The following is a 25235-nucleotide window of genomic DNA, read 5'->3' on the forward strand; positions in this document are numbered from 1 at the left end:
CTGGCTAGGACTAGTTTAAGACTCCTCACTTAGAGGATGTGTACTTGCCCAAGTGGTTCACAGCTGCTTCGGTCATTCAGGATATTTTTCAGGAGGTTGGCTTTGCTTGCAAGTGGACATCTTCCCTGAAATCTGCCATAAATTAAACTATCAGTGCAATTAAAGGAAGTTTTATTGCACTATGTTTGGTGAGTTTCCTTGTGAGAAAATGCTCAACAAAGAAAAAAGTAACACAACAATAATACCATTTTGAGTGTATTTCTGGAAAATGTTATATTTGCAAGCTTCATCATGAGCAGCAATCTTTGTCAATGGAAATTTTGCTTCTTTTAGGAAGCCAGAAAAGGGAAATGGTAGGTGAGTGCATTTTATATGTTTATGTATAAAAACCTAGTCTAATAGATATCTATAGACATCATTATAAATTATTACATTAATGTAACAACCCTATATATATATTATATAGTTAATTACATAACATATTTTATTAAATTCTATTATATTAACTACAGATAATGTATATGTGCAACTCTGAAAGTTTTAGCCAGAAGTTCTTAATGTTCATATAATCAAAATATATGTAGTAAAATTTTAAAAACGTCATTTACTCACAATGTTTTGAACATTTAAACAGGCACTTGAACGTGAAGACATGCAACTTTGGTGCATTTTAACTCACAAATTCCTAATTTTATTTCCTTGAATTCAGAGCTCCACAACTATACTGTTAAAAAAAAAGAAATCCAGAGTTTAGTAGTTTTTAAGAGGGGCTTATTTTAAATTTTTTTAATTTCTGCTGTATAAAATTGCACTGTAATATGAGCAAATACACAGATGAGAAACTATTTAGGTCAGTTAACTATCCAAATACCTTTCTGCAAAGAAAACAACAAAAAATAGCGCTCAGTATCATACAAGTTAATATCAACGTAGCTGTGACTCATAACTAACAAAAAAAAAAAAAAAAGACAGATTTAAAACCACCCACTGAGCTTAAAATATTTAGAATTACAACTATTGTACACTATAACGAAAGATTTCACGAGCTTTATCTCCTTACTGCAGACAGCTTGTACATTAAACATCTGATGTGAGAAAAATAGAATACACTGTCTGTGCAAAAACCCTCTATCAAGCATAGCAACAAAAAATAAATATTTCACTGAAAAAAACCCTCAAACCTGTAAGTGAGGCTACTTTTATTACTTATATAGTATCTGCTTTATCTCTTGGGTGGCCAAATATGCACTAGGCAAAAGAAAAAGTTTGCAAAAAGGAAAGTCTCATTCCTGTGTGTTGGACTACTTGGAATATTAAGCCTTTCCTGCAAGTCTGGGTTATATTTCAGTCCCTTGTAAAATACTCTGCATACAACCTGGCATAACAGGCACTCAGGAGGGTTTGTCGCACACCAAACTCTTTGGCATTTCAAAACCTTTAAAAGGCAACCTACTGACATACGACAAATTTCCAGGGACAGCAGCAGCTGCATAGCCCAGTGCTGTTGCCACTATTAACCTCGGTTACAATTTGATGGCTGAATTAAGTTGTCTGCCAGCAGTTCCAGCTGGCATAATACATTACCGTGTGGTGTCATGCTGTTTAGCTATGGTCAGTGTTGTGACATGCTGAGCTCCATGTGTTTATCCTCCTTTTACAGATAAAGGATAAATACTGGAACTTCACGTAAAGTCCTGATTTCTCTACATCTTAGCCAATCCAAGCCTTATCGGTTCTAGCTTTATACAAAGTTCATCAAAATAAACCTCTGAGCAAATTAAACGCTCTCATTTCTGCACACTGTGGTACAGCCTATGACAAGACTAGGGAAAAACCACCGTTCAAAATACAGCTAAAAGGCAGGTTGGAGCCAAAAAACGTTTCCTATTTTCTCTGTGTTGCCTGACTTTCAGATGGCTGCAAGGGCTGGAACAGTCTCTGGAAGATTAGTACAAACTCCAGGTAGACTCCTGCAAGTTGTTTTTGGATGACACCTAATCTTGATTCCACAGAGCAGCACAATCCCATTCCACCTCAGCCTCCATGTTTCCTTAATTCTAAGTGTTATTTCCACAGACATTTACAGAATATCAGAAAGAATATAGTTTGATTAGAGACAAGCATATACTCAGAGTGACCAATGCTGCTACTGCGGTGATGCCCACCCTTTCGAAGCAGACGTGCCCAACTTACTGCCTATAGGTGCAAGCGCTTCATCCCTGGTGTCCTGTTTTTCGAGGGTGGGCACTTGCACAGGGAGCAGGCTGCAGGCCTGTTTGCCCCGCAGTGGCAATAACCAGTTGCAGATGCCAGTTTATCCTAGCCGATGGTCAAAAGACTCTGGCCCTGGGAGACATGACAACTTGGAGGCTGCTGCTGGCACTACTGCAGCAACGTTACTGCAGCAACGTACCCAGCTCACTGTGCCAGACCCTCAGTTTGCTGAGGGAAGAGGTCCACCACGCACAGGGCACGGGGGCTGCGCGAGTAGACGGGAAGTGCTCCTTGCAAGATGTGGGGCTGCCCACATGCAGCAGGGTCCCGGTGACGGAGAACAAGTAGAAGCACACAGATGGTCTTTGGTACCCATAAAACCTCATGGTTATGCATCCAGAGAGCTTGTGCACTGCTGTCTCAGTGCCTCAACAGCAGGTAACCAGTAACTACCAGAAAGATTCTTTACCTGCTCCTTGCTCCACCATTAAGTCATCCCAGTTTCTAAAGTGAAAAGCAAAACACGGGCAAGTGTGGCCTCAAACAGTAACTCCTTGACTTCTATGTTTTTTTTGCATCAGAGAAAGCCTGTTCCCCCCTCCCCCCCCAATCTTCATAGCAGGGCTTAGTCAGACAGGCAAAACTATTACTGCAATCTGAACCCCTCAAAATCACTGATACACTAATAAGCATGCTCTCTTTCTCCTCTGCTATCATTTAATACACATTTGCTGTACCAGAAATGAGAACTTTAAAGCACTGTGTTTATAAGCTGCCTTGCTCTTTGGATTTTCAAAGTGTATTATTTTCTCTCTTCACTATCCAGTTTCATCTCCTTAAGAACAGAAACATATTTTAAGGTGAATAACTTTTTGAAGTGTACACTATGAAGCATGAACAACCTTCCTGAGAAAAGAAAATTAATAAAAAGGATGTTATTTTATACAGTCCTAGAGTTGCTGACTGCATTCAACACACAGTTAACTCTGAAAGCAGAAAAGAGATTCTTTTCATTAAACTAAGTAACTCACAATTAAATTACTTTTACTAGCTTTAGCGATTTTCCTGCAAGTTCAGCTTTTTACCCCTCTGCTATCTTTAATGGCATTGACCTTTATTATTCCCAATATTGAATCAAAACAATGAAGCCGTTAACCGTGGTTGCATGTGGAGTCAACAGGAAACAGCCTTGCCGCTGCCGTTTTGGTGACCTCTCAAGATGTGACTGGACTCATTGCTTTTGCCTGCTCTGAAACCGGGCCTGCTTTTTTTTTCCACTCCCTAATTACAGCAGCGACTATAATGCAACGTTGCAACATCAGTGACCAGCAGCACTAAACACGGAGCGGGATCCTTTCTCAAAGGTTACCTTTCTTGCAGTTCCAGCAAGTCTCTTTGAGCTGTTCCTTACCTGTATGAAAAGCTCGGCCAATACTCAAGAAACAAACTCTTTATATGTGTTCTGCGATCAAAACGGGTTTTAAAAGGGACTGTGGCTGTGTTACGTGGGGCTTTTTTGGGGAGGTAGGGGGTGACGTCTTTCAGTTACCGTGAATGAGAGCCCTTCCCAAGCCAGCAAAACGCGTGAGGAATGCAGAACGGGAGCCCTTGAGGTATTTGGGGGATGGGGAGGGAAACAAAATTAAAACTGACTGAGGTGCCTCTGTTAAAACCATCCACTTTGTACGCACAAGAACATTTCCTCATTAAAGATTCATAAGGACTTTATAGTTTTAATGCACATGTGGCCAGTGTTACAGTTCAATAGCCAGAACTCCTAAAGGAAAGGAAAGGAAAGGAGATGAGAGAAGATGCTTTACTCTTTTTTAACTGACTCCCATTTCATGGGAGATGGGACCCTCTTTTTTAAGCACTGAAGCAGAGCTGCTGCAAAAGCCTGCTCTTAAGGCCTGAACAAATAGGAAAGGAGAGAATCGGCATTTCTGCTGTAACTCATATTCAGGACCACTGCCCATTTCCTACTTCTCTATTTCTGCATTTTCTTGCCCCAACAAAGGATGAAATCACATCCCTTAGTCACACACCTTTCCTACAACCACCAGCCTGTCTGTGAGGAGCACCCTGAACGGCTTCCTAACAGCAGTAAGGGGAAAAAGCAGAAAAGGATGAAGGAAGGGAGAGAGCCCACCCCCTCCAAGTCAAAAGTTCGGATACAAAAGCTCAGCACTGAGTTTCTTTAGGTCAAGCTAGGATAATTATAGCTTCAGCAGGATCCACCTGCAACCACCACTGTTTTAAGGATGCACTGATGTTTTTAAGGCATTTTCCTGGCACAGGTGCTACTGCAGTCCTGCTACAGCCTGCTGAATTTCAAAGGGGGAGCCATATTTTTAGGTAGTCATAATGGTCAAAATAGTCATCTTACAAGCCCTGGCTACTTTATTTTCTCTTGAAAGGTGAAGAGCCTTTTACTGCTCTTTTCCATGTCATTTCCTCCTGCAGTCTAAATGACCCCTTCAGCTTTTCAGGGGTTCCTTTATTTTTCTCTTTTCGCTGCAGGACCATCAGCACCTGGTAAAACGCACAGACTTTGGAGAGAAGACAGGTGGGCATCAGCAAACCTTCAGTAAACTTCCCAGTCTAGTATTAGGGACGGGAAGCAGGATTGAGTTACATGTCATTAGACCTCTGGCATAGTTTTGCAAAGGAAAAGTATTGCAACGGATAAATTAACTGTGCAAGCGTTGCCCTGCAGAGGGATTAGCATTTTTCACGTGATTTTTTTTTATTTGGACACTCCTAGATCTTTTTTTTTCCAAAGCAGCACGGGCCGTTCACTCGCTGGCCAGAACCCCCACAGCGCCCCGCAACGCGTGGCAGAAGCGAGTCACTTTTAAGCAATGTGAGTTACTTCCTCAGCCTCATCCTAACGGAGCGCGTTAGCACCAGTACTAACCCCATCACATGACCAGGGGTGTCCTGTATTTGCCTCTCCCTCTACCATCCTAAGCTTTCCATCTCTTCTTTCTCCATCTTGATCTTTAAATCTCATACTCCTGTTTTTATCTTACGGTGCTAACGGCCTTATCCTGCGACACTGCCGCACGGACGGGGCGCTGCAGGGTGCTGCTCTGCATCACATCCACAGCACGTAAACGCCTGATAAAATACGCGGCCTTCCCATATACTACTTTCTTATTCTCTCTAGCTTCTCGTCATAAAACATCCAACGCCAGTGTCCCTAAATTAATAAAATATTTAGCGTTTTCTGTTTGACTTTCATTCCCCAGACTTATTTGGCAATAAAATTCTCTATATCCCCAGATAATTATCTCACTACTGGCCTCAGGAAGAGGGAATATTTTTGTAGCGAATGACTACATCTGTACTATGTCAGGGTTAGTTAGAGTTTAATAATGGGTACTACTATTCTACCCATAAATTTTCATGCTTACCATATCTTACAGCTACATTAGGAGTGACAGATGAGACAGTATACTTACAATAAATGTCAGTCACAAAAGCAAGCAATTTAGCTGGTCGCAGCAGCAAACTTTAGGGAAGGCAGCTAAAATGTAAATTCTACCAGTGTGAGTATGCTCAACTATACAGCTCAAAGTAACTCAGTACAAGCTTGCTTTGTTTTATATTCTCGGTAATAAAACATGCTATAATCACAAATATTCCATGGTAGTATGCAAAATTTATTCAAGTGCTTATGAGCACAACTAGCATAGGCAAAGGCAACCAACCCGACAACTGCAATGTAAACAGTAGGAGCAGTTCTGCTTATCACACCTGGATTTTAGGGAAAAAACAAGAGGCTATTGGATACTTCTCAGCATCAGGTATTTGATACATCTCAGTGAGGAAAACTTCCAGGTTCCTAATGACTACATCCTATAGCCTTACGCACACAGCAACCCTTAAAATACTGTTTTCTTCACATTTTTTAAGGACTAAAATCAACACAAAAAACTAGGTAAATCTATAATACAATTGTCATTTTCTTGTCCTTAATCCATCTTATCCTTAATATTTCTTAGTTCATTCCACCAAGGTCAGAGGCAAATGTAATCATCTAGTCTGACTTGCTTATACCAAAAACTTCAAAAATAATTATTTTTTGCCCGATTGGCTGGCATTCAAAGGTTTACTGCACTTGCAAAATTTCTCTTTAAGTGACAACATGATATTCACTTTTAAGGTAAGAAATTTCATTTGTTATTCAATGTTTTGCATTAAGTTCCTTTATAGGCATGCTAATACCACTGATACTATAATTCCACCATGTGCAACAATTTGGTAATCAGACAGAATTTTCATACTCCACCCTCTAATTAACGAGGCTACAATTTTTCCTTCAACATATTTCATCCACATACACTATTATTAATTATAGTCCAGACCCCTGTTCTTTGAAATCATTTCCCTTATTTTTTTTATGCATGCAAATCCAGCAAGTTACTGCAAGAATGGCTTTCAGTGGAAATTTCCACTACATTTATACTTGATGCACACATATACAATGTACCGAGTGAATGTTGTTAGAACATTAATTTTATTGTTTAATATAAATCTTTGCGCAAGTGTAAAGTATTATTGTTTAAAACCTTACAACTCAGCCAAACGCAAACAGATCATTATTGAACCGTGGAACACCACGTCTGAAACTCAGGCACAAACCTCTGCCAGATTTCAAGCCTGAATATTTCAAACCTGAACATAACAGTGTTGAGGGAGGGGAGGAGAAAAATCACAATTTCGTGTAATTTTTTAAATCTTGGCCAAAATGTTTTTCCACTTGTCCTCAGAAAGAACCCAGCTGCTTTTTAATGAATCTCTGTAAGAAGTTAACCCCTAGCTTAACCTAAAATAAACCAAAAAACAAGCAAAAGGTCTGACAAATTATTAGCATCAGAGATTAAATATACAGAATTAGAACAAATCTGCACTAAGCTTTCAGAAGGGACATGTTATAGAGCAAAAGAGAAAAAAGATCTCAAAATTAAAACTTTAACCTTTTAGGTGTTTCACTGGAGAAATATATCCCCATTTTGGAAGATTTAAGTGAGAGTTTTGTACAAATAATTTATGTAATTCAAATCACAGAAGAAGGGAAGAGACACATTCCAAAATTACATTGGCTTAAATGAAATCAACACGACATTTTATAAAAGCATCTACTGTATTTTAGGAAAATACAGCATACAGTTCTATTAAACAGTTACAAAACCAGCATATAAAATATATTTAGAAAGAATTCTATGGTGCAGTAAAATAAATTTTTCCCTCCCTCAAAAAAGGAATTTACGATCCATATTCATCATGCAACGAAGCAAATCAAGAACGGGTACCCAAACTCATGTCTGTTCTAAGTGCATAGAAAAGCAAAGCAAGCCAGGGAAATGAGGAATATGTAGAAAGAGGACTGCAGAGCATTATTCCCAGCAAAAATCATATAGGCCAAATGCCTGATGTACTTGGTGCTGATGAAAATTGTGTTCTGTCAAAACCGGAATGACCCACAGTATACACTTGAGGGGAAGGATTTGTTCAGGTTCAGATAAAGGTTGCTTCTTTGCCTCTGATAATAGTCAATTAATTTTGTGATGACAATAGCCAACTGACGTTAAAAAATAATCTTCTAATAAAGGTTGCTTGCCAATAATAGGCAAGATACCCCAGAAACAAAAAGCACATGTCCTGAAGAGATGGCCTATGTATGGGTATGGATATTTTCCTTACCCACATCCTAGCCTTTCACCGCAAGGTGTGATAAGCTTTACTCACATCCATTATCTCCTTTCTGAGAGTAGAGGAGAAGGGAGCAAAGAGTGGGACATAGGGTAATGGCCTGCTGCAGTGTCTCACAGCGTGCTTCTATCAGCCTCTTCTTGCATTTTTTTGCCCCAAGTCTCATCTCTGACGTTGTTGGGAAAGAAGCAAATAAGCAAAACAGACACCTTTGATTTAATTCTATAAATTCAAGTAGGATAAAATTAAACAGCTGAACTAAGGCACATATGATAGTAATAGAAATAATACTTAGAAACTCTCTTGTTTTCAGCAATATAATGAAATAAATATACAATACGGAAAATAGAAGCGAGAAGGCCAAAAAACAAAGCTTACACATTCCCAAGTGTAACACAGAAAATGCACAGATTAGCTGGCATCCAAAAGGAGAAATGCCAGCAAAGAAAGAAAAAATTGCTTTGAGTTTTAGCATTCTGGGATGTGGATAGCTTGCTGGGTAATTGCCTGATTGACTGTTCTGCTGACTTTCTGGGTGAGTGATAAGAGCAGGCAGGCTGCCTTCCTTCAGGCTCACTGCTGGCAAATTGGCACCAATATTATACATACATGTACATGCACTCCATTTTTTCTTTTTTTCTTTGAATATGTGCTCTTTTTGTCTCACATAAGAGCTTGAAACTTTAATGGGAAATAAAAGGTAGTTGCAAGAACAAATATTGCCAAACGGGCAGTATTACCATGATCTGTCAGTTCACACTTAGTTAACTTGAATTCATGCTAGCAACAGATGTAAATGGTGCATCCATATGTAAGGTAGCTCCGAGGTAGAAATTCATAATAATTTGTGCTATTCTTAATGTCAGAACATCGACTTACAAGCAATGAAGCTAGAGGTAATATCACAAAAATAATAGTGCATAAAAAGGGGTTGTTCCCAAAAGTTAAGATCAATACAAACTGTCCAGGTATATTACTATCAATATTCAAACAAGAAGAGGTTCCACTTACAGTTTTAGCCCAGCCAGTGGATTTGAAATAGGAAAATCATCAGCGTCTGCTGTAATAGATGGTTCTTTTTATATTAGCCCATTACTACAGTTTCACAGTAAAACCTGTAAGCCAGTATAAAAGGTTCTTTCACTCATTCTGCAAGACTGATAATACCTTTTATGATCCTCTCTCCTTTTTGCTAGCTCACCACACCTCATTAGGGTTTGTTCTTACCATGTATCTTTTCCATATATCATCTTTTAAGTGTTGTTGAACTGCAAGTTGACTTAAATAGTTCATCAGAAAAGCTTTGGTTTCAGAAAATTTTCCTCATTTCATGGAAGCCTGACTGTGGAAGACACAGAAGCGTGCATACTGCTTACACTTCCAGATTTTTTTTTTTTTTTTAATAAGTTTTAAGTTTTGTGTAAACCCAGTTAATGAAAACAGTATCCACATCTGCTTTTATATCAGACTAACTTGCTAGAAAGTCTGGGCAAGCAATGGGACTTCTTCATCATGCACCACCAGCGAGTTCTATATTGTATATTAAAGCAATAGATTTACAACATCTGAAACTTGCAAGCATTAATTAAAAAAAAATTTTTAAACCTCCACAAAAAGCCAGTTTTCTACATTCCATTAAAAATGCAAGAGATTTAGTCTGTCAAACTTAAAGATGCATCAAGTATTTAAAAAAATGCATTTGCTAGGCTCATTCAACACAAGAAAGTGTGGCATGCTACATGCTAGCATATTGCACAAGTTTAAGTAACAGCAGCAGCGTCATGCCTACACTATTTTTCCACTTCTGTTAAATATTTTTCCTTTCATGGTTACTGCTCAAAATAAATTAGGACAAGGCAAGCAGAAAAGTCTGAAAGCACAGAATGAAGGAGAAGTTACATCAGAGCTATTAGCTACGAGTTTTCCCTCTTATAGTAAGACAGATTCTGAAAACGCAAGGAGACGTGTGTCTGAAACCTGGGAGCAGCTCTTGTGTGATAGCATAGTCAATAAAAAAAAAAACAAACAGAAAAGGGGAATGTTTTATTTCATTTGATTTATACAAATAAATTACAAAGTGATCATCGCAGACCACCACCCATACATCTGAATGCAAGGAAATCGGGAGAGAAGGCCTGTAACAAAATGTCCATGTTTCACCCTCTCGCCCTGTGCAGAGGACAGTTGGAATAAAATAATAATAATAAAAAAGCAATTAAAAAACTCTCCTCCACCCATATTCAGTAATGTCAGCATTCAACTTGAAAACAGGGAGAATAGAAATGAAAACAAGGAGAAAGGGAGGAGTGAAGTCCATGTCATCACTAGGAAGCTTTCCACTTTTCGCTATGTTTCTCCAAATGACAATTTGGTCAGCGCTAGCTAGTTACACAAGACCTGAGAAAGCAGCTTTATATGTATTTAAACCCAAAAGTCCCAGTGAATTTCCAGAGAATATGTACCGCATGTAGAGCTTTCAGAGGAATTGTCCTTGTGTTCAGCTGCATGGGAACTGTACAACATAAACATAATTCCTGACTGTTAGTAAGACTAAGCCGGAATGGTACTTCTCCGAATATTCAATAAACTGGCTTCAAATCCAGTTTTTAGACTATATAAAAAGAGAATAGACTGTCATTACATACAAAATAAATCTTTGCAGATAATAATCTTACTTTTAAGTACATTTTAGGCTTTGTGCCCATAAATACTTTTTAACAATATATACATTTCATGAATCTTTTCATGATGTCACTACGACATTATTATATTTTTGGTTTACTTAGCCAAGGAAAGTGAGTGTTACAGCATTCTTTAAAAAGGGTGAACACTACAAGAAGAAAATGGCTTAAAGGATAACACCACTGTAAGATAATATGGATAAAAATAGACTTTGAGTACATTTAGACAAGTTAGAAGAGGTTTAAAAAAAAGTTTTAGCTATTACAGAAATAAAGATTTGGGGCAGCCTTCAAACTGAGAGTTCAAAATGCAGTTTGAAACTGTTACGGAAGGGGTTTTATGCCTAGGCAGTATTTACTACAGTTAGAAATTGTAACTTGTGACATAAATCTTTGCATATCCATAGCTGCTTCCTCTCTGGGCATCTGCAATTCCTCTCTGGGATCAGCAATAATTTTTCCCATCTTCCTTGATGCAGAACACAGCTCCAGGAGTTTCCCCTTTTGCTCTCTCTCCACTGAAATGCCACAGTCAGGTGGGCTAATACTCCCCTAAAGAGGGAGCACTGGGTAGTACATGCTGATAATCTGCACTGGTCTCGCAGTGAATAAGTTTCAGACGTCTGCACTGATATACCTTCCTGGCAGACTCATAGTTAAAATAACAGCCAGATGTGGACTGATAAGGATTTACTGGTTGCAGTTACAGAGGTACATGAAAATAAAATAAAATAAAATAGTGACACATTATCATTCTCCTCTGACACACTAGCACTTGAACTACATTTTTTTAATGGAGCGCTGGAAAGCGATTAATGGAGTGGCTAGATTATGGTGCCTATGATGGGGGCAGCAGTGAATCAATTTTCTTTTTATCCCTGCGTGCTCGGCCTGGCTGCAACCCATTCTGGTCTCGCATTCCTAAATATTTTTGTAAGTTCACATAACGCTGTACAGTAGGAAAGCGTACTACAGTACTTCACTCAAATGGGAGAATTGTCCCTTGTGAGGCACTTGCACTTTTCAGAAATACCTAAAAGCAATTAACGGTACAAAGGGGAAAAAAGCTATCAAATTCTCAACTTAGCTGCTGACATAGTACAGAAAACACTGTTTTGTTCTGAACACAGTGTACTTTAAACTCCCATTTCAGCTGAAAAGCATGTCTTTAAGGTCTTTAAAAAAGTATTAACTTACTTTGCATTAAGAAACAAATGTGAATATTGAACATAAGAAAATAAAAAGAACACTTGCTGGAAGTAATAAATGCACCACGTATCTGGGGAAGGTGCGTTAGCTGCAAAAGTTTCTTTCATTGGCCAGTAATTACAACATCATAGCAAAATTGTTACAGCTACAGTAGAGAGGGATTTTTTCATAAATTCTTGTTTACAGGTAGCTACAACTGAAAACATTTTTCCCTGACTTAGAATCTTTCATATTTTTTTCATGGACAGAAGTGAATTGATCGGAAGAGTTCCAAGCTGCACCTTCAGCAGTTTTTTGGGTTATAAAAGCACGATAAAACATTTTATTCATGCTTCAGTAAGTTTCTTGCATTACAGTAACTGAAGTGGCTTATTTTTAACTTAAACTATTTTTACAAGGGGAAGCTCACTACCATTGAATAGAATAATTTCCTTTTATTCATTCAAGTACACAAGCAAATAAAAACACAAATTTTATTCCAGCACAATGTCTGTATTCTCCTCAGCAAAACACTTTCTAGAGTAGAGTATAGAGGAATTTTGTAATTCTTTTTTTCCCCCCAGAATATGTGCATAGCTCAGACTACACAAACATCTCTATAGCTCTCCCAGTCACTTTCCATTTCAAGAACGAGGCAATTTGTGTTAACACAAGACAGCTTATGATGTGCTAAGTCTGCATGCAATTTTCTCGTGAGAACAACCATTTTGTACCTACTTGACACACGCACTGCTATACTACACCCAACTAATCAGTTCTGTCTATATTAAGAAGTGGGGAGAAACACTGCCACAGCTGTTATATTGCATCAGCTTTCCTAACTACTTCAGACAACTCATTCTGAGCTGCTTTTTTTTTAAAAAACTAAATTGGCATAAAACATAACTCTTCCATCTATTTCGTTTCAAGTGCATTATGTTGTTTTTTATGTTGTCTTCTCAGAGGTTACTGGTGAAGTACAAGTGCTATGCTCTCTCTAGTTTTGAGGGCCACAAGCTCCCAGGCTCATTGGTTACCCTTGGAGGATTTATGTGCTAGCATGATATGAATGAGTAACAGCATGTTTTCCAAGACCTTATAGACTGGTCTATAGACATGAGCTTTTGGAAGAGGATTGTTTCTGTATATTATTTTCTATAAATAAGCAGATGAGGAGAGATGTCTGTCAATATCAAGCCAGAGAGGCCAGAAACGTCTCTGGGAGGGAATGCTGGGGTTTGAAGGTTGTCTTCTGCTATGGTCTTTTTGATACTTTAACCAAGGACATGGTGATTTGGAGACGTTCTTCTTCAAAGCTTGCATTCTCTCATGTTTCATGCCCAGACTACCAATGACGCATCGGTCTTTGGCTTCCTCAACTGTCAGTGTACTAAAGACCATATCGTTTATGAACATAAGAAATACCAGACTACTTTGATAATGCTATTCCGCCTGCATAAATCTCCTACGGTCGAGGAATCAAAACCACAAAATACTGAGCACAAGGACTCAACCAGCAACTTCCCTACCAGCTCACCTAGCAAAATTTACCCAGTTTTTGAGCAACTAACAGTAATTTTTATCACCTACGCTGCTTGGTGCTATGTTGCACATCTACATACAAACTGCCCATCAACCACATTTCTGGTTATCTACTTTTCCAACCTGTCTGCCATTTCTTTATTTAAACCTCCTCAGTGTAATGAGGAGAAGAAAAGATACTTGTATCAAGCTTAAGTAATATAATTCAGCTCTACAATTCCAAAGAGACTATCTGCATACAAAGCAGTAAACTTGAAATGAAACACTGATGTCTTTGTCAAAGACGTTACTAAAACTGCTATGTGCAGTTTTTATTTTGCCAAGCTAACATTTCCAACAGCAATCTGTTCAGTCGGGGCCGGGGGAAAACGCAACTAGTTACACTCATTAAAGTCGAGCGGTGCGAGCTGGCACTCACAGCAGTCTTAAATACTGCTACTCTACCACATCCATACCAGCAGCTGGCAACGCCGTGCCCAAGATGAAATCAGAGTTGCATGTCGGAGCGGGAGGAATGTAACGGCAGCAGCACAGGCAGGCTGGCGGAAACGCCCGTCATGCAAGCGGCAGCACCGGGGCGGGAGCGCGGCGCCGGCAAGCACAAGGCTCATTGCGACGTGCGGCATTAAGAGCAAAGACATGGGCTGGTAGTCCATGCTGCTTCCATACGGGCTTAAAAGAGAAAGAAAAGATGGGGAATCGCACTTCGTTCTGGGCCCTGGCACTAAAGCTGAGAGACTGATTTTAGTAATTTATTTTGACTGCTAATTTTTAGCTTCTACTGTAATATCCAAAAAGTAGCATCCTCTCCTTTTAGAAATACTGCTTTCTTTAATGATACCATTTAGAAGTTCTATACAAGTAGACACATCGGGTATTTTTCCTGTTCTCTCATCCTCTAAAAAGCAAAGTACATGATGTCTAATAGTCTGCACTGTGACTTTGTACTGGAAAATAGCAAATGACTAGACGAAAAAAAATTCATTATCTTTCTGTCAGATTACATTACAAGTGCTTTGACAGTTGCTTCATGCTTGTAAGGCTTACAGTACCCATACTTATTAGAAAGAGGGTAAAGTAATTTTCCTTTTAATTTCTAAGTCTTCTCTTTCTGACAGTCATACTAAGAATAACAATAGTTTTATAACTCCTAATATAATGCTAAATTTCTCTTTGGACCTGCACACTGGGACATATTAGTTACTGCAGTTCTGAGGGTTTGGGGGTTTGTTGTTTTTTCAAAAGCAGCATGTACTCAGCTGCTGAATTACTAAATAAGTACCTCCTGTTAGGTCACAGGATGTAAATGAGAGGTGCAGAGAGAACCATAAGAATAACCTTTCCCTATTAATTCCAACAGAGTTCATCCAGTTTTACTTGTGACACTGATGCTGCCTTTGGTTCTCTCCCTCTGGTTTCTTGAAGTTTCTGTGCAACAGCTGCAAATTAAACGTCTGCCTTCTTGTGAGCAATTTGTTAAAATATTGCCAAAAGCCAACCGATGCTTACTCTGAAATGCAGTTTTCCCTGTGCTCCTTTTTTAACTTACAGTAGCATCAACAGTGCTTTTCTCAAGTCCAGTTTTCTGTTTCATGAAGTTTTCTAAGGATTCTTAAGGTCTGGTTTTGCCACCCACCCACCATCCTCCTGCTTATGTATCCAGGCAGGTATTTTTCATCAAGCTACAGTAGTGAGGCCATCCATGGATCCCTCATTTCATACTCTCATTTTGTACCCAGAAAAGACGCATGCAAATGTTGGTGGTAGTGACAGCAATGGTAGAAGGGGAGCATGAATTGTGCAAACTCATATGCCTACCTCTGGGTCAGAAGAAATTGGTTTACTATATTGATTCTTGCTTGGTATATTCCTGAATTAATGTACTGTTCACACACAGAAAAATATATCCAATAGGAAAGCTGCAGTTGACTTCCATTCAATCAAAAAATTCTTTACATGTAAATTTATTTTCTAACAGGATTCTACCTTTTATGACAGTATACTAATACAAAGGTTTTATATATGAGCCACCTTACCCAAATTTTGATTAGGCCAGGTTATATTACTGGAAGAATAGAGCAGATTTGTGTCCGGACTAAAATTTAGACAAAACAAAACAAAAAAACACACCATCAAGAGGCCAGCAAGAGGGTGACCACAGTCGCACTTCCCTGCAGCCTGGCCAGCAGTTGTTGCAGCACTCTCAGTTACAGAGATGTGCTGGCAGTGGCCCAGCCTTGTCACCACAAGGTTGTCACTACCAGGGGCGACAGGCGGAGGGTCGACGCCGTCCCCCTGCACCATCCATCCCCATCCCGCGCTGCTCAGCCTCCACCACTCGCAGATGTCTCTGTGGATTCTCTCTGCAGGATTTTGCGAATGTTACTTCCATATCACAGTCAAAGCTACCAACTGCCTGAGCTACCTGCCCTGCAGCTGCTGCCTACCAAAAACCAAAGCTGGCATTTACTACTAAACTCAGCTAACAACTGCATTTGTGTGACACGCAGAACTGCACAAAGTGTGTCAAGTGAGCATCAGTGCCCCCTCTCTGCACTCGGGCAGTGGTGCCCATGAAGACAGCTGGCCAAGCAGGTTGGAAGCAGCACGTCACAAATAAATGGCTCAATGTGTACAAGGTAGAAATGTAAAGTAATTAATATTATATAATCACCACTGTACTTTTTCATATGCTTTCTCTCTCTAGATGCTCTGAGATCCTCCAGTATTACTGGATCTGGGGATATCAGGTAAGGGGTCTTATTTTGTAGATGAAAGACGCAAAGAGATAGAGGTTAAGTGATCTGAAACAGATTAACCCCAAACTGACATCAAAATCGAAAAGAGAAGAGTGAGAAGAGTCCTTAATTTCCAATCATTTGCCTCGAATAAATGCCTTTTTTCTCTGAAGAGATGCTGTTTTATCTCAATGTGTCAGTAACATATTACCTGACATTTATAAGTGTTCTCCCTCTCTGTATATACATTATACATTAGCTACAGTATTCATAAAAATCCCTATTTACAAAAACATCTTAAAGATAATTAATCATTTTTAATCATAAAGTAAAAGACACATTAGCTAAAAAGCTATATTTTAATTGAAGCAATGTCTGAAATGTAGCATCTTCCAGGATCAGACGATGACAAAAATCTGTCCATGAATAAATATTATGAAGTTCTCCATCTTTAACAGAGACTCAGAAATTTATACACTGTGAATGAGACAAAGTTAACTAAGTAAGGTGATAGCGGAAACTTCTTATTCAACATTATTGTCTTTTATTTGTAATAAATTAGGTTTATATCTGTATTTTTGCATGATTCACAAGATATAATTCAAACATCTTAAATGCTAACAAAGAATCAATATTTGAAGCTAAAAAACCCAAAATACAGTGAGAAACTGAAGACACACTGGTATTACAAGAATAATTTTTGTATCTTCTTTCCCCCTGATAAAAGACTCATACCACTCTTACCAATCTATGTCATTAAAATTGTAAGGCATGAAAATGATTTTATGGAGAAATGCTTTTTTTCCTGACATGCATTTAATTATTTAGCATCAATTCATTTAAGTGCTATGACCTTCATTGACAGATACATGAAGCTTGATATTTAAAGAACATACGCAATTAAGTGGCTGTCTCTATATCCTGACTGTACCAGAATAAGAGTGACATTAGTGTTATTGAACAACATGACCAGGATCAGCATAAAGGCAGAGTGCTAAGCACCACAGGGAGGCAGACGGGAGCATCCCGACTGCCACCGCTGCGTGGGAAGGCCAGCCACAGTGGATGCTGATGGAGCCCCAAAACAGATAAAGAACCTGCTGCAAGCCCAAGGATATGGTGTCAACCCAGATTAAAAAAATACATCTTTCAGTGACTGACCATGGCACAGATGATCACTGAAAAATGAGATAGCTAAGCAGCTTCTGTGTATTAACTTATGAAGTACACAGCCTAATTTACTGGCTTACTACTAATTTTCCTGGTAGACCATGGTTCTCTCCAGGCCTCAGGATAAGCCTTATCCATCTCCCATAAAGCTGTCCTAATTTTAGGTGATAAATAATTGTCATCTGGATAACTGTTTACTTCCCTCTTTCTGACCTCTCTGCTGCCTTACGCATTTCATACATTCAGTCACGCCATGATTACTTAACACAGCACGCCACTCTAAGAAACAGGTTTTATAATTGCCCTCTCCCTGAGTAACATTATAGTATCTCTATAAACATGGCTAGATGGCAGTTTGAGGTGAATTAACAGAAAATAGATTAATCTTGGAGGCCTAAAATAACCATGTTAACAGTGCATGCATGCAGTTAGGCAAGCTCTTTAGGTGCAAGGTCTTCAGAAAAACACCCTGTTGCACAGTTAGATCCCAGTTCTCATTCTGAAATGTTTTTATTAGTTTCTAATGACTAGCATTTATCTATTTTCAAACAATCTCCAATCTCCGAAAGAGAACAAGTAATTCTAAATTTAATTTAGAAAGCACATCTGAAGTTTCCAAATTTCTTAAAGATGTCCTATATACACATTGAAATTTAAATTCTTTAAGCATATCTTTAAAAATATTTCCAGTCCTTCACAGTCCCTCCAAGCTCCATCTGCTTCTCCGTGTGTGTGTGTGTGTGTGTGTACACATATGCACTTAAATTGCATGCTACAAGCAGCACCTCAGTATATTGAAATGTGAAGCTTCTATATTTTTCCCTTTCATCACTTGAGCTTTTCTAAAAAGTTTCTAAATATGGGATCTTTATATCAGTTGTTTAACAACATGTTTTTCCTATGGTCTACTTTGTTGTGCTTGCTTTTCCCACCCTTTCATTCCCTCAAGTTAATGTGTTATTACTTTGATTGCACAGTACAATATAAAGTTGCAGAATCTCATTATACTGAAACCTACTGAAAGTAGGTTTTATGCAATCTTCTCTAATAATAAGAACAACATGCAGATTGCCTCATAACTGGTATCCTTACAATAAAAGGGCACTTACTAAAGGCACACACAACACAAGTGAGAGCTGGTCTAGTGAGACTGGTCTAAAAAATTAAAAAGAAAATCAAAATTAAATATTAAATTCAATGCTAAATTCTTACAAGTGCTTCAATAGTATTTTGTCTGGAAACATGTCCATGAAAATGCAACAGTGAAATTCTGTAAAACTCTGTTAAACTCTTAGTGCCTCACATGCTTTTGTTCTGGGTAAACTGTAGAAAAAGTATAATCTTGCTTTAGTGATCTCTCACCCTGATTTTCCAGTGAAACACTGCTTATGCAATCATGGCCTGTTTGGGTATGTTTCTTAATTTCTATTTGCTGGTTCTCTCTAAATAACTTCTGAACCCGTAAAACACAGGGAATAGATGAGCAGCAGTCTCAGTGGTAATTACACTCCTATAAACTTCCAGAAAATGCACATCTGATTTTACAAAACAGAGAGGGGGAGACAGACGGACAGATGGACCCCCAATTCAGGACGTGCTGCAGTGCAAGCTCGACCCTTACAAGCACCAGGAAGTGCACGGAAAAGTAAAAACCACAACCAAATCCCCCCGGCCAGGGGTAACATGGGGAGTTGGCACAGGACAGGGGCCATCCAGGCAATTGGGATGCAGTCGCTGTTTTGGAGGGTAACAAAACTGGTGGTATAGTTAACAGTTTGGATAAACACTGTTTTGTGCCAGCTGACCTAATGATCAGGCAACAGCCCCAGCAGCATTTAATTTCCTAATCTAGATTTTGTCTTTGGGTCCAGCGCACCTGGAGCACCTGGCCCAGCAGCTTCAGTCCTTGTCCCCAGAAGCATCATGTGAGTTATGGCATTTTCCAGAAGGCAGAATCAGGGCCCCAGCATTCCCAAGCATAAAGAGATTTACAGCAACCACTACGAGTAATATTCATTTCCTGCACCCTGTTCTGAGACTTCAAGGTCTTTGGAGCAGCGTCCATGCCATATGCTACCATGCTACAGTGTCTACTAATAACTTGGTAATCTGTACTAGCCTATGATTAAGTGGGTAATAGCAATGATTATCCCCACTGCCCATAAGTTTAAAAAAAAAGCCATAGATTTTTCTATTTAATATATAGTTTCAATTTATGGTATAATTATACCATATAATTATATAGACTCTTTCAGTTTTCAGATCCTCTAAATTGCCGTGTTAACTAAACTTCTGCACTGCTGCAACTTACTTCAGAGGACTACCTCACCGTTTAATGGCTTTGGAAACCCATTTTGCCCCCTTCCCCCCCTTTTCTTTTTATGGCACCCAAAGCATACGAAAGATCTATTTGTCTAGAATATGTAATGCTCTCTTGTGTAGATCAGTGTGTCTCCCAAGACATGAAATTCAGACAATGTAAGGAACTGGAACCCAAACTACTACAAGATCTCAAGACTTTGCCCCAGGCTTCAAAACCAAACTGACTTCTGAACCTCCTGAACATCAACATCTCTACAGGATATACCACAGAAACACTTTCAAAGTGTAGACTCTGACCCATAGAATTTATGGTCTGTAGATTTCTTCTGATTAAATTCCATAAAACTCTTCATACTTAAACATTTCCTTTCCCATCTCAAAAAAAAAAAAAAAAATTAGTTTCCACTTAATTTCCTACCTGCACTTGTTTTTCATCCATATCAATGGAGTAGTCAGGGCCTATGTAACTCTGCACTGTACAAAATGTAAATTTATAGAAGTTCCTACTTTCACGTGGTATTCACACGATGATATCAAGTCCTTAATGCCTTTTGTTAGCTAGTGCCATGCAGGAAGCCCAGTGGCACAGAGGTACATCATGATGCGGAGACCATAGCAGATTTGTGAGTCGATCCTTCTAAAGCAGCACAAGGCAGTAACTGTGTTTCAGAAAACTCAAACTAAGTGCAGACAGAGTGCCATTGCTGCAGAACACCCTTCTGAGTCACTCTTCACATATGCATATAAAGTACGGAAGAGTACTTTTCGTGAAATGGTGTTTTTCAAAACATTTTTATAAAATATCTAGTAGAAATACCATTATTTCGTTAATATCTTCACATCACAATTACATATGTAGTTTATTACAAGCATTATTAATCATTTTAGTTTTGTTATTAAATATATGATTATCTCTTTTATTACTAGAAGTCAAATAATTGCACCTTCAAATCTGTTTTTTCCTGGCTAGATGGGCGTATCTCCTGAAAACCTAGTATCAGATTTCCTTTTACAGCCATAACACAATTTAAAATAATCTGAAATAGAAAACTTATAATGCTACTGCTATGATTGAAAAATGCAACTGTACGAGAAGTCTGCAGAAACAATTACAAACCAACATCCAACTATATTCAAAGAAACATTGCTTTGATGCACAACATAGGAGTCCTACTACATGGTCTTAAGGTTTAAATAAATAGTCTACTCTGTTCTTAGGATGGACAGTTAAACGACAGGCAGTTTGTGTTTCTTGGTTTGCTTGATTAAAGTTGCATAAAATGAGGCATTCTCGTTTGAGACAGGGTCTCAATAAGCCAGCTCACTTGTGTAACATACTGTTGAGAAATCACCAGATTTTGGGAACACTGACACTTCTGTAATCCAATTGCTGTTGTGACATGCATTGGAAAACAAAATAATAAGGGGAAAGTTATCACTAGTTTATTTGGGTATGGCTTCAAACAGTCTCCTGCTCAAAAAACAGTTCTGAGCACTCCAGGACAGGAAAGAGCCAGAATACACAAGACACACTATTGCACCTGAGAATTTACTTTCCCTCTAAAGTCTTCAATTCTGACATTGAATGACTTCACTATCATATGAGCTATGGCTCTTGCAACTCATGATTTAGGTGACCACAAAAGAATTACAGACATGCAAGTTCTTGTCTCTATAGTATTCATATTAGTAATTTTTTATCCTGATAAGGACCGCAAGGATTGCAAAGCTAAATGAAATGAGTGATCCTTGACTCTAGTATGCCTGTGTTCTAAGCATGTGATGTTGTAAACCTAATATTATTTTAAAGGAAGTTGTATTTTTCTGCTATTGTGCTTCATAAGATGCTCTCCCTCCCCTTTTTTCAGGCAAGAAATAAAAACTCCTTTTGGTCAATTCTGATGAGCCAGGAACAGCTACTGCAGTTGCTGTCACCATTCCCCACTCTGAGCACTTGAAGTACCACTCTGATGTGGCTTGTGTGCTATGAGAAGCAAAGGTTTCCCAAACCACTGTAAAGGGCTAGAGCACTCCCCCAGATACAGTTCAAATTCATTGCTTCCATCTTTTAGTAGAATATTGCAGCTATTCTCACCTCCCCAGGTGAAAGTGGCCCTTTGTACATATGGGAGAGGAACGCATGGGGCCAGAGAACAAGAAATAGTCTAAATCTAATGAGAATGTCGCCACCTGATTCTAGCCTTCACTTCAAAGGCCACTTATGGATTTTGCATTAACATCATGACCAAATACCACTTACCATATATAAAATGTATTATTATCATTTCCTCTAACTGTGATATTAGGAAAAATCAATATAAAATTATATTCAGATGGTGATGCTACTTGAGGATACACACCTAAGGCATTTTTGGTTTTATTTCTGTTCTCAATGCTGTTTGCAATGTCTCATCAGGTTGAAGTATTTCTCTAACCAGATAACTAACAAAGTTAAAAAAGTAAATGTTCAGTGCCAGTCACTATCATACCCCAAAATACAGCTTCTTCAAATTTAATTCAGTATAAATCCATATTCCTCTTTGTTAGCAATATCAAGGTCAGAAGTTGTGTAAAAACATAAATCAATTTAAAAAAATTAGAGGAAATACTTTCTGAACACTATTTAATGCTTTATTTACAATAGATTAGATTTTAATTTACTATTTGTTTCAATGATTTCGTAGTTCTGTCCCTTACACTAAATTGTTTTTGTCTAAAACATTTGTAAACATATAAATCTCACATCATTGTTAAACCTTAGAGTTAAACAGACAGTGAATAACATACATCACAGCTACTCTAAATTTCATTCCATGGGATTTAATATTGCCAACATTAAAAGAAGTATTTGTTACTCTGTAACTCTATGCAGAAAAGAGTTAATATTCATTCACACAAACTGGTCAGAAATAGTTAGCTTTATCCTAACCCCTGAAGATGTTTAAGACCAGTATCTTATAAATCAGTATATTCTTAAGTTACAGTTGGACTATTCACATACCTCAGTATCACATACTCACCTGCCTTAATACGCAACTATAAACAGCATGCATATATGCTATGTGCATATATAGTCAAATATTAGCTAAAATTGATTTTAAATATGTAAAACTTTTGCATACACATTCATACATCGTAAAATGCAGCAACTACTTTATGTCAGTACTTTTATATAATAAAGTTATCCTTAAGAGGGAATATTAAAATAATTTATCTTAACCTGTAGGATATATTTTAAGATGGACACAATATAATTACCAATGTAGATACACTGGCAAAGCAAGTTGTCACAGATATTTAAAAGTAAATAAATAAATAAAAAGCCTTTTAGACTTGCTCACATAAATATTTCAGATGAATGACCCACATACACAGAAAACAGTGTTTAAAGTATAGCTGTTGCTGCTCATTTATTCCCCTGAAGTTTTCAAAAGTTTTCTCCCTAACTCATTAGTTGCTCCTGAGCAGACTATATGGAATCCTTCCCCCTCAACCCCACACAACTTTTGGCTACAAACACACAGGCATGCAGCTTTATCAATGTCATTGTCCGCTCCAGTGATAAATTCTGTCCGATTTCTTTGTCTAGAATATAATTAAAAATGGAAGTATTGGAGACCAATGAGTTAAATAACCCAAACTATATGTCAGGTACATTAGTGTTACCATTACATATACCAGTCTTCACTTTGATAGTGTACACAGTGTAGTACAATCCTTTGAGTCAATGTTTATTTTAGTTCCAAATTGATGGTAGTGCTTTCCTGTATTTTCCACGTTCATCCCCATTCACTCATTTTTATTCTCTTAACTTGATGACTGCCTAGAAACTCTACTGTGCGATACTGTTCAGAACATCTCAACATTACTATCTGATGTTTGCTTTTACATTTAAAATATGATGGCTTTTTAATGAAAAATGAAAAAAGTCTGATCAGTTACTCACAGTCTCTCCAGGGATCTCAGCCCAAAGAAAGAGCCATTCTTTAGCCATAAGATCTTGTTGTTGCTCAGAATCCTACAAGAAGTCAGGAAAGAATCTGGTTAATAGAACCTGATAATTCCACTGATTAAAAACATGCAATTATAGTAAATGCAGAGCAGCCTCTGTAAAATACTAATCACAAAATTCTCTGCTTCATTTCCATTTTCCCATCATAGCAGTAGATAAAGATTACCATTTCCTGAAGTACATGGTTACTTCTTTATTAAACAAGAGCACATTCAAGAAATACATCAACAAAATGACGTTTGGCTACAACGCGAAGATTATAACACTCATAAACGCCCATGCTTCACTAGAAGACTGTAAACTACCCTTGGCAAAGGTGCTTGTCAGGCTTCCCAGCCAGCAAAAAGGCTGAAGAAGCAAGGGACAGGTTAAAACTCCTCCACTAGACCAGAACCCAACAACATAGTTACTTTGCAGTGGCTGCTATAAAAGCAGAGATTTACGAAGAACTGTACTTCTTCACTGGCAACAGCTGATGGATATGCCATAACAGATGGTTCACCAGCCCAAACCTACTCCCTCAAATATGGGAATGGAAAACAAAATATTTCCTTTTGACTTTTTTTTTTTTTCAGATGCATCTCTTATTTAAAAAAAAAAAAAAAAAAGAGAGAAACACTCATTCCCTTACTGAAAAAAAACACTCATACTCATCCAAAAAATGTTTTCCCCTTGCAACCTCTGTGCAGTAGAAAACCAGCTGAAAGCTACAGTAGAAGACTACATCTGGCCCATCCCTAACCATCACAACACATGCAAACTGAATCTGAGTACAAGTTATTTAAGAAGCTGTATATTTTTCCTCTATGTTAAACCACTGCCTATAAAATGTCACTAGAGGCCCTAATTTAGTGATTTTTCATCACTATATTTTCCCAACTATTGCAGAAGCAATATCGTTTAAATATGCACGCGTTTTGAAGACGTAACCTCTTAAAAATCTCACAATACATAAAAGAAAATTTATTTTAGAAGGTCAAGAAACCATTTTAACAGATCTAATGATTATACAATGCATGGGAGAAACTTTTGTCGGTGTGAACAAATAATTCCAACTGCTTAAGAAATTAGTCTTTTAGTGTAATGTTTACAATAAATCGTACTTCTCTAATGCACAAAATTCCATTTTAGAATAAGAGATACTGCTTGCAAGAAAACAAAACAAAATAAAGGTCTTCATGACCTTAACTAGCAAATTTGAGACTTAGAGAATCTATTTCCTTTTACTTCTGTAAAAAATTATTTTAAAATTATCTATTACACAAGACTATCTTAACTTGTCTGGCTCTTACTATTAATATACAATAGGAAATGCTAAGTGCTTTGCCCCAGTGCATACATACTACATAAATTCACAAGGCCTAGAAGCAAAAGACAGTGCATAACACTGACCCATAGATAAACAAAAAATGGTTGATAAAGTTAAAATACCATTATGTAAATAAGATTTGGGGAGTTTTGCAAGGTCTTTGTAAAAATTCATCAATAAGCATCAACACAAACAAAATTTGATAAAGTTTGACGACCCACTGCCAACAGACACAAGGAAGAACAGAGCAGCTCAGGTTTGAGCTAGGAGCTAACGCATTTGGTATCGCGCTATGGTGTGACTCAACGCACTTGTGCGGCAACAGTCACTCCTTACCCAGA

At 38.0% G+C, this 25235-nt stretch overlaps 1 protein-coding gene across 1 annotated transcript in view; it reads right to left on the minus strand.

Annotated features, from left to right (window-relative positions):
• LOC112989796 (adhesion G protein-coupled receptor A3-like) overlaps positions 1 to 25235 on the minus strand; it is a 281364-nt gene that overhangs the window by 214155 nt on the left and 41974 nt on the right. Inside the window, exon 2 of the mRNA XM_026111146.2 lies at positions 23520 to 23591. Coding sequence (XP_025966931.1) covers positions 23520 to 23591 — 72 coding nt within the window. The remainder of the gene's footprint in view (positions 1 to 23519; positions 23592 to 25235) is intronic.

Source organism: Dromaius novaehollandiae, chromosome 6 (genome assembly GCF_036370855.1).
Source record: "Dromaius novaehollandiae isolate bDroNov1 chromosome 6, bDroNov1.hap1, whole genome shotgun sequence".
Lineage (NCBI taxonomy): Eukaryota > Metazoa > Chordata > Aves > Casuariiformes > Dromaiidae > Dromaius > Dromaius novaehollandiae.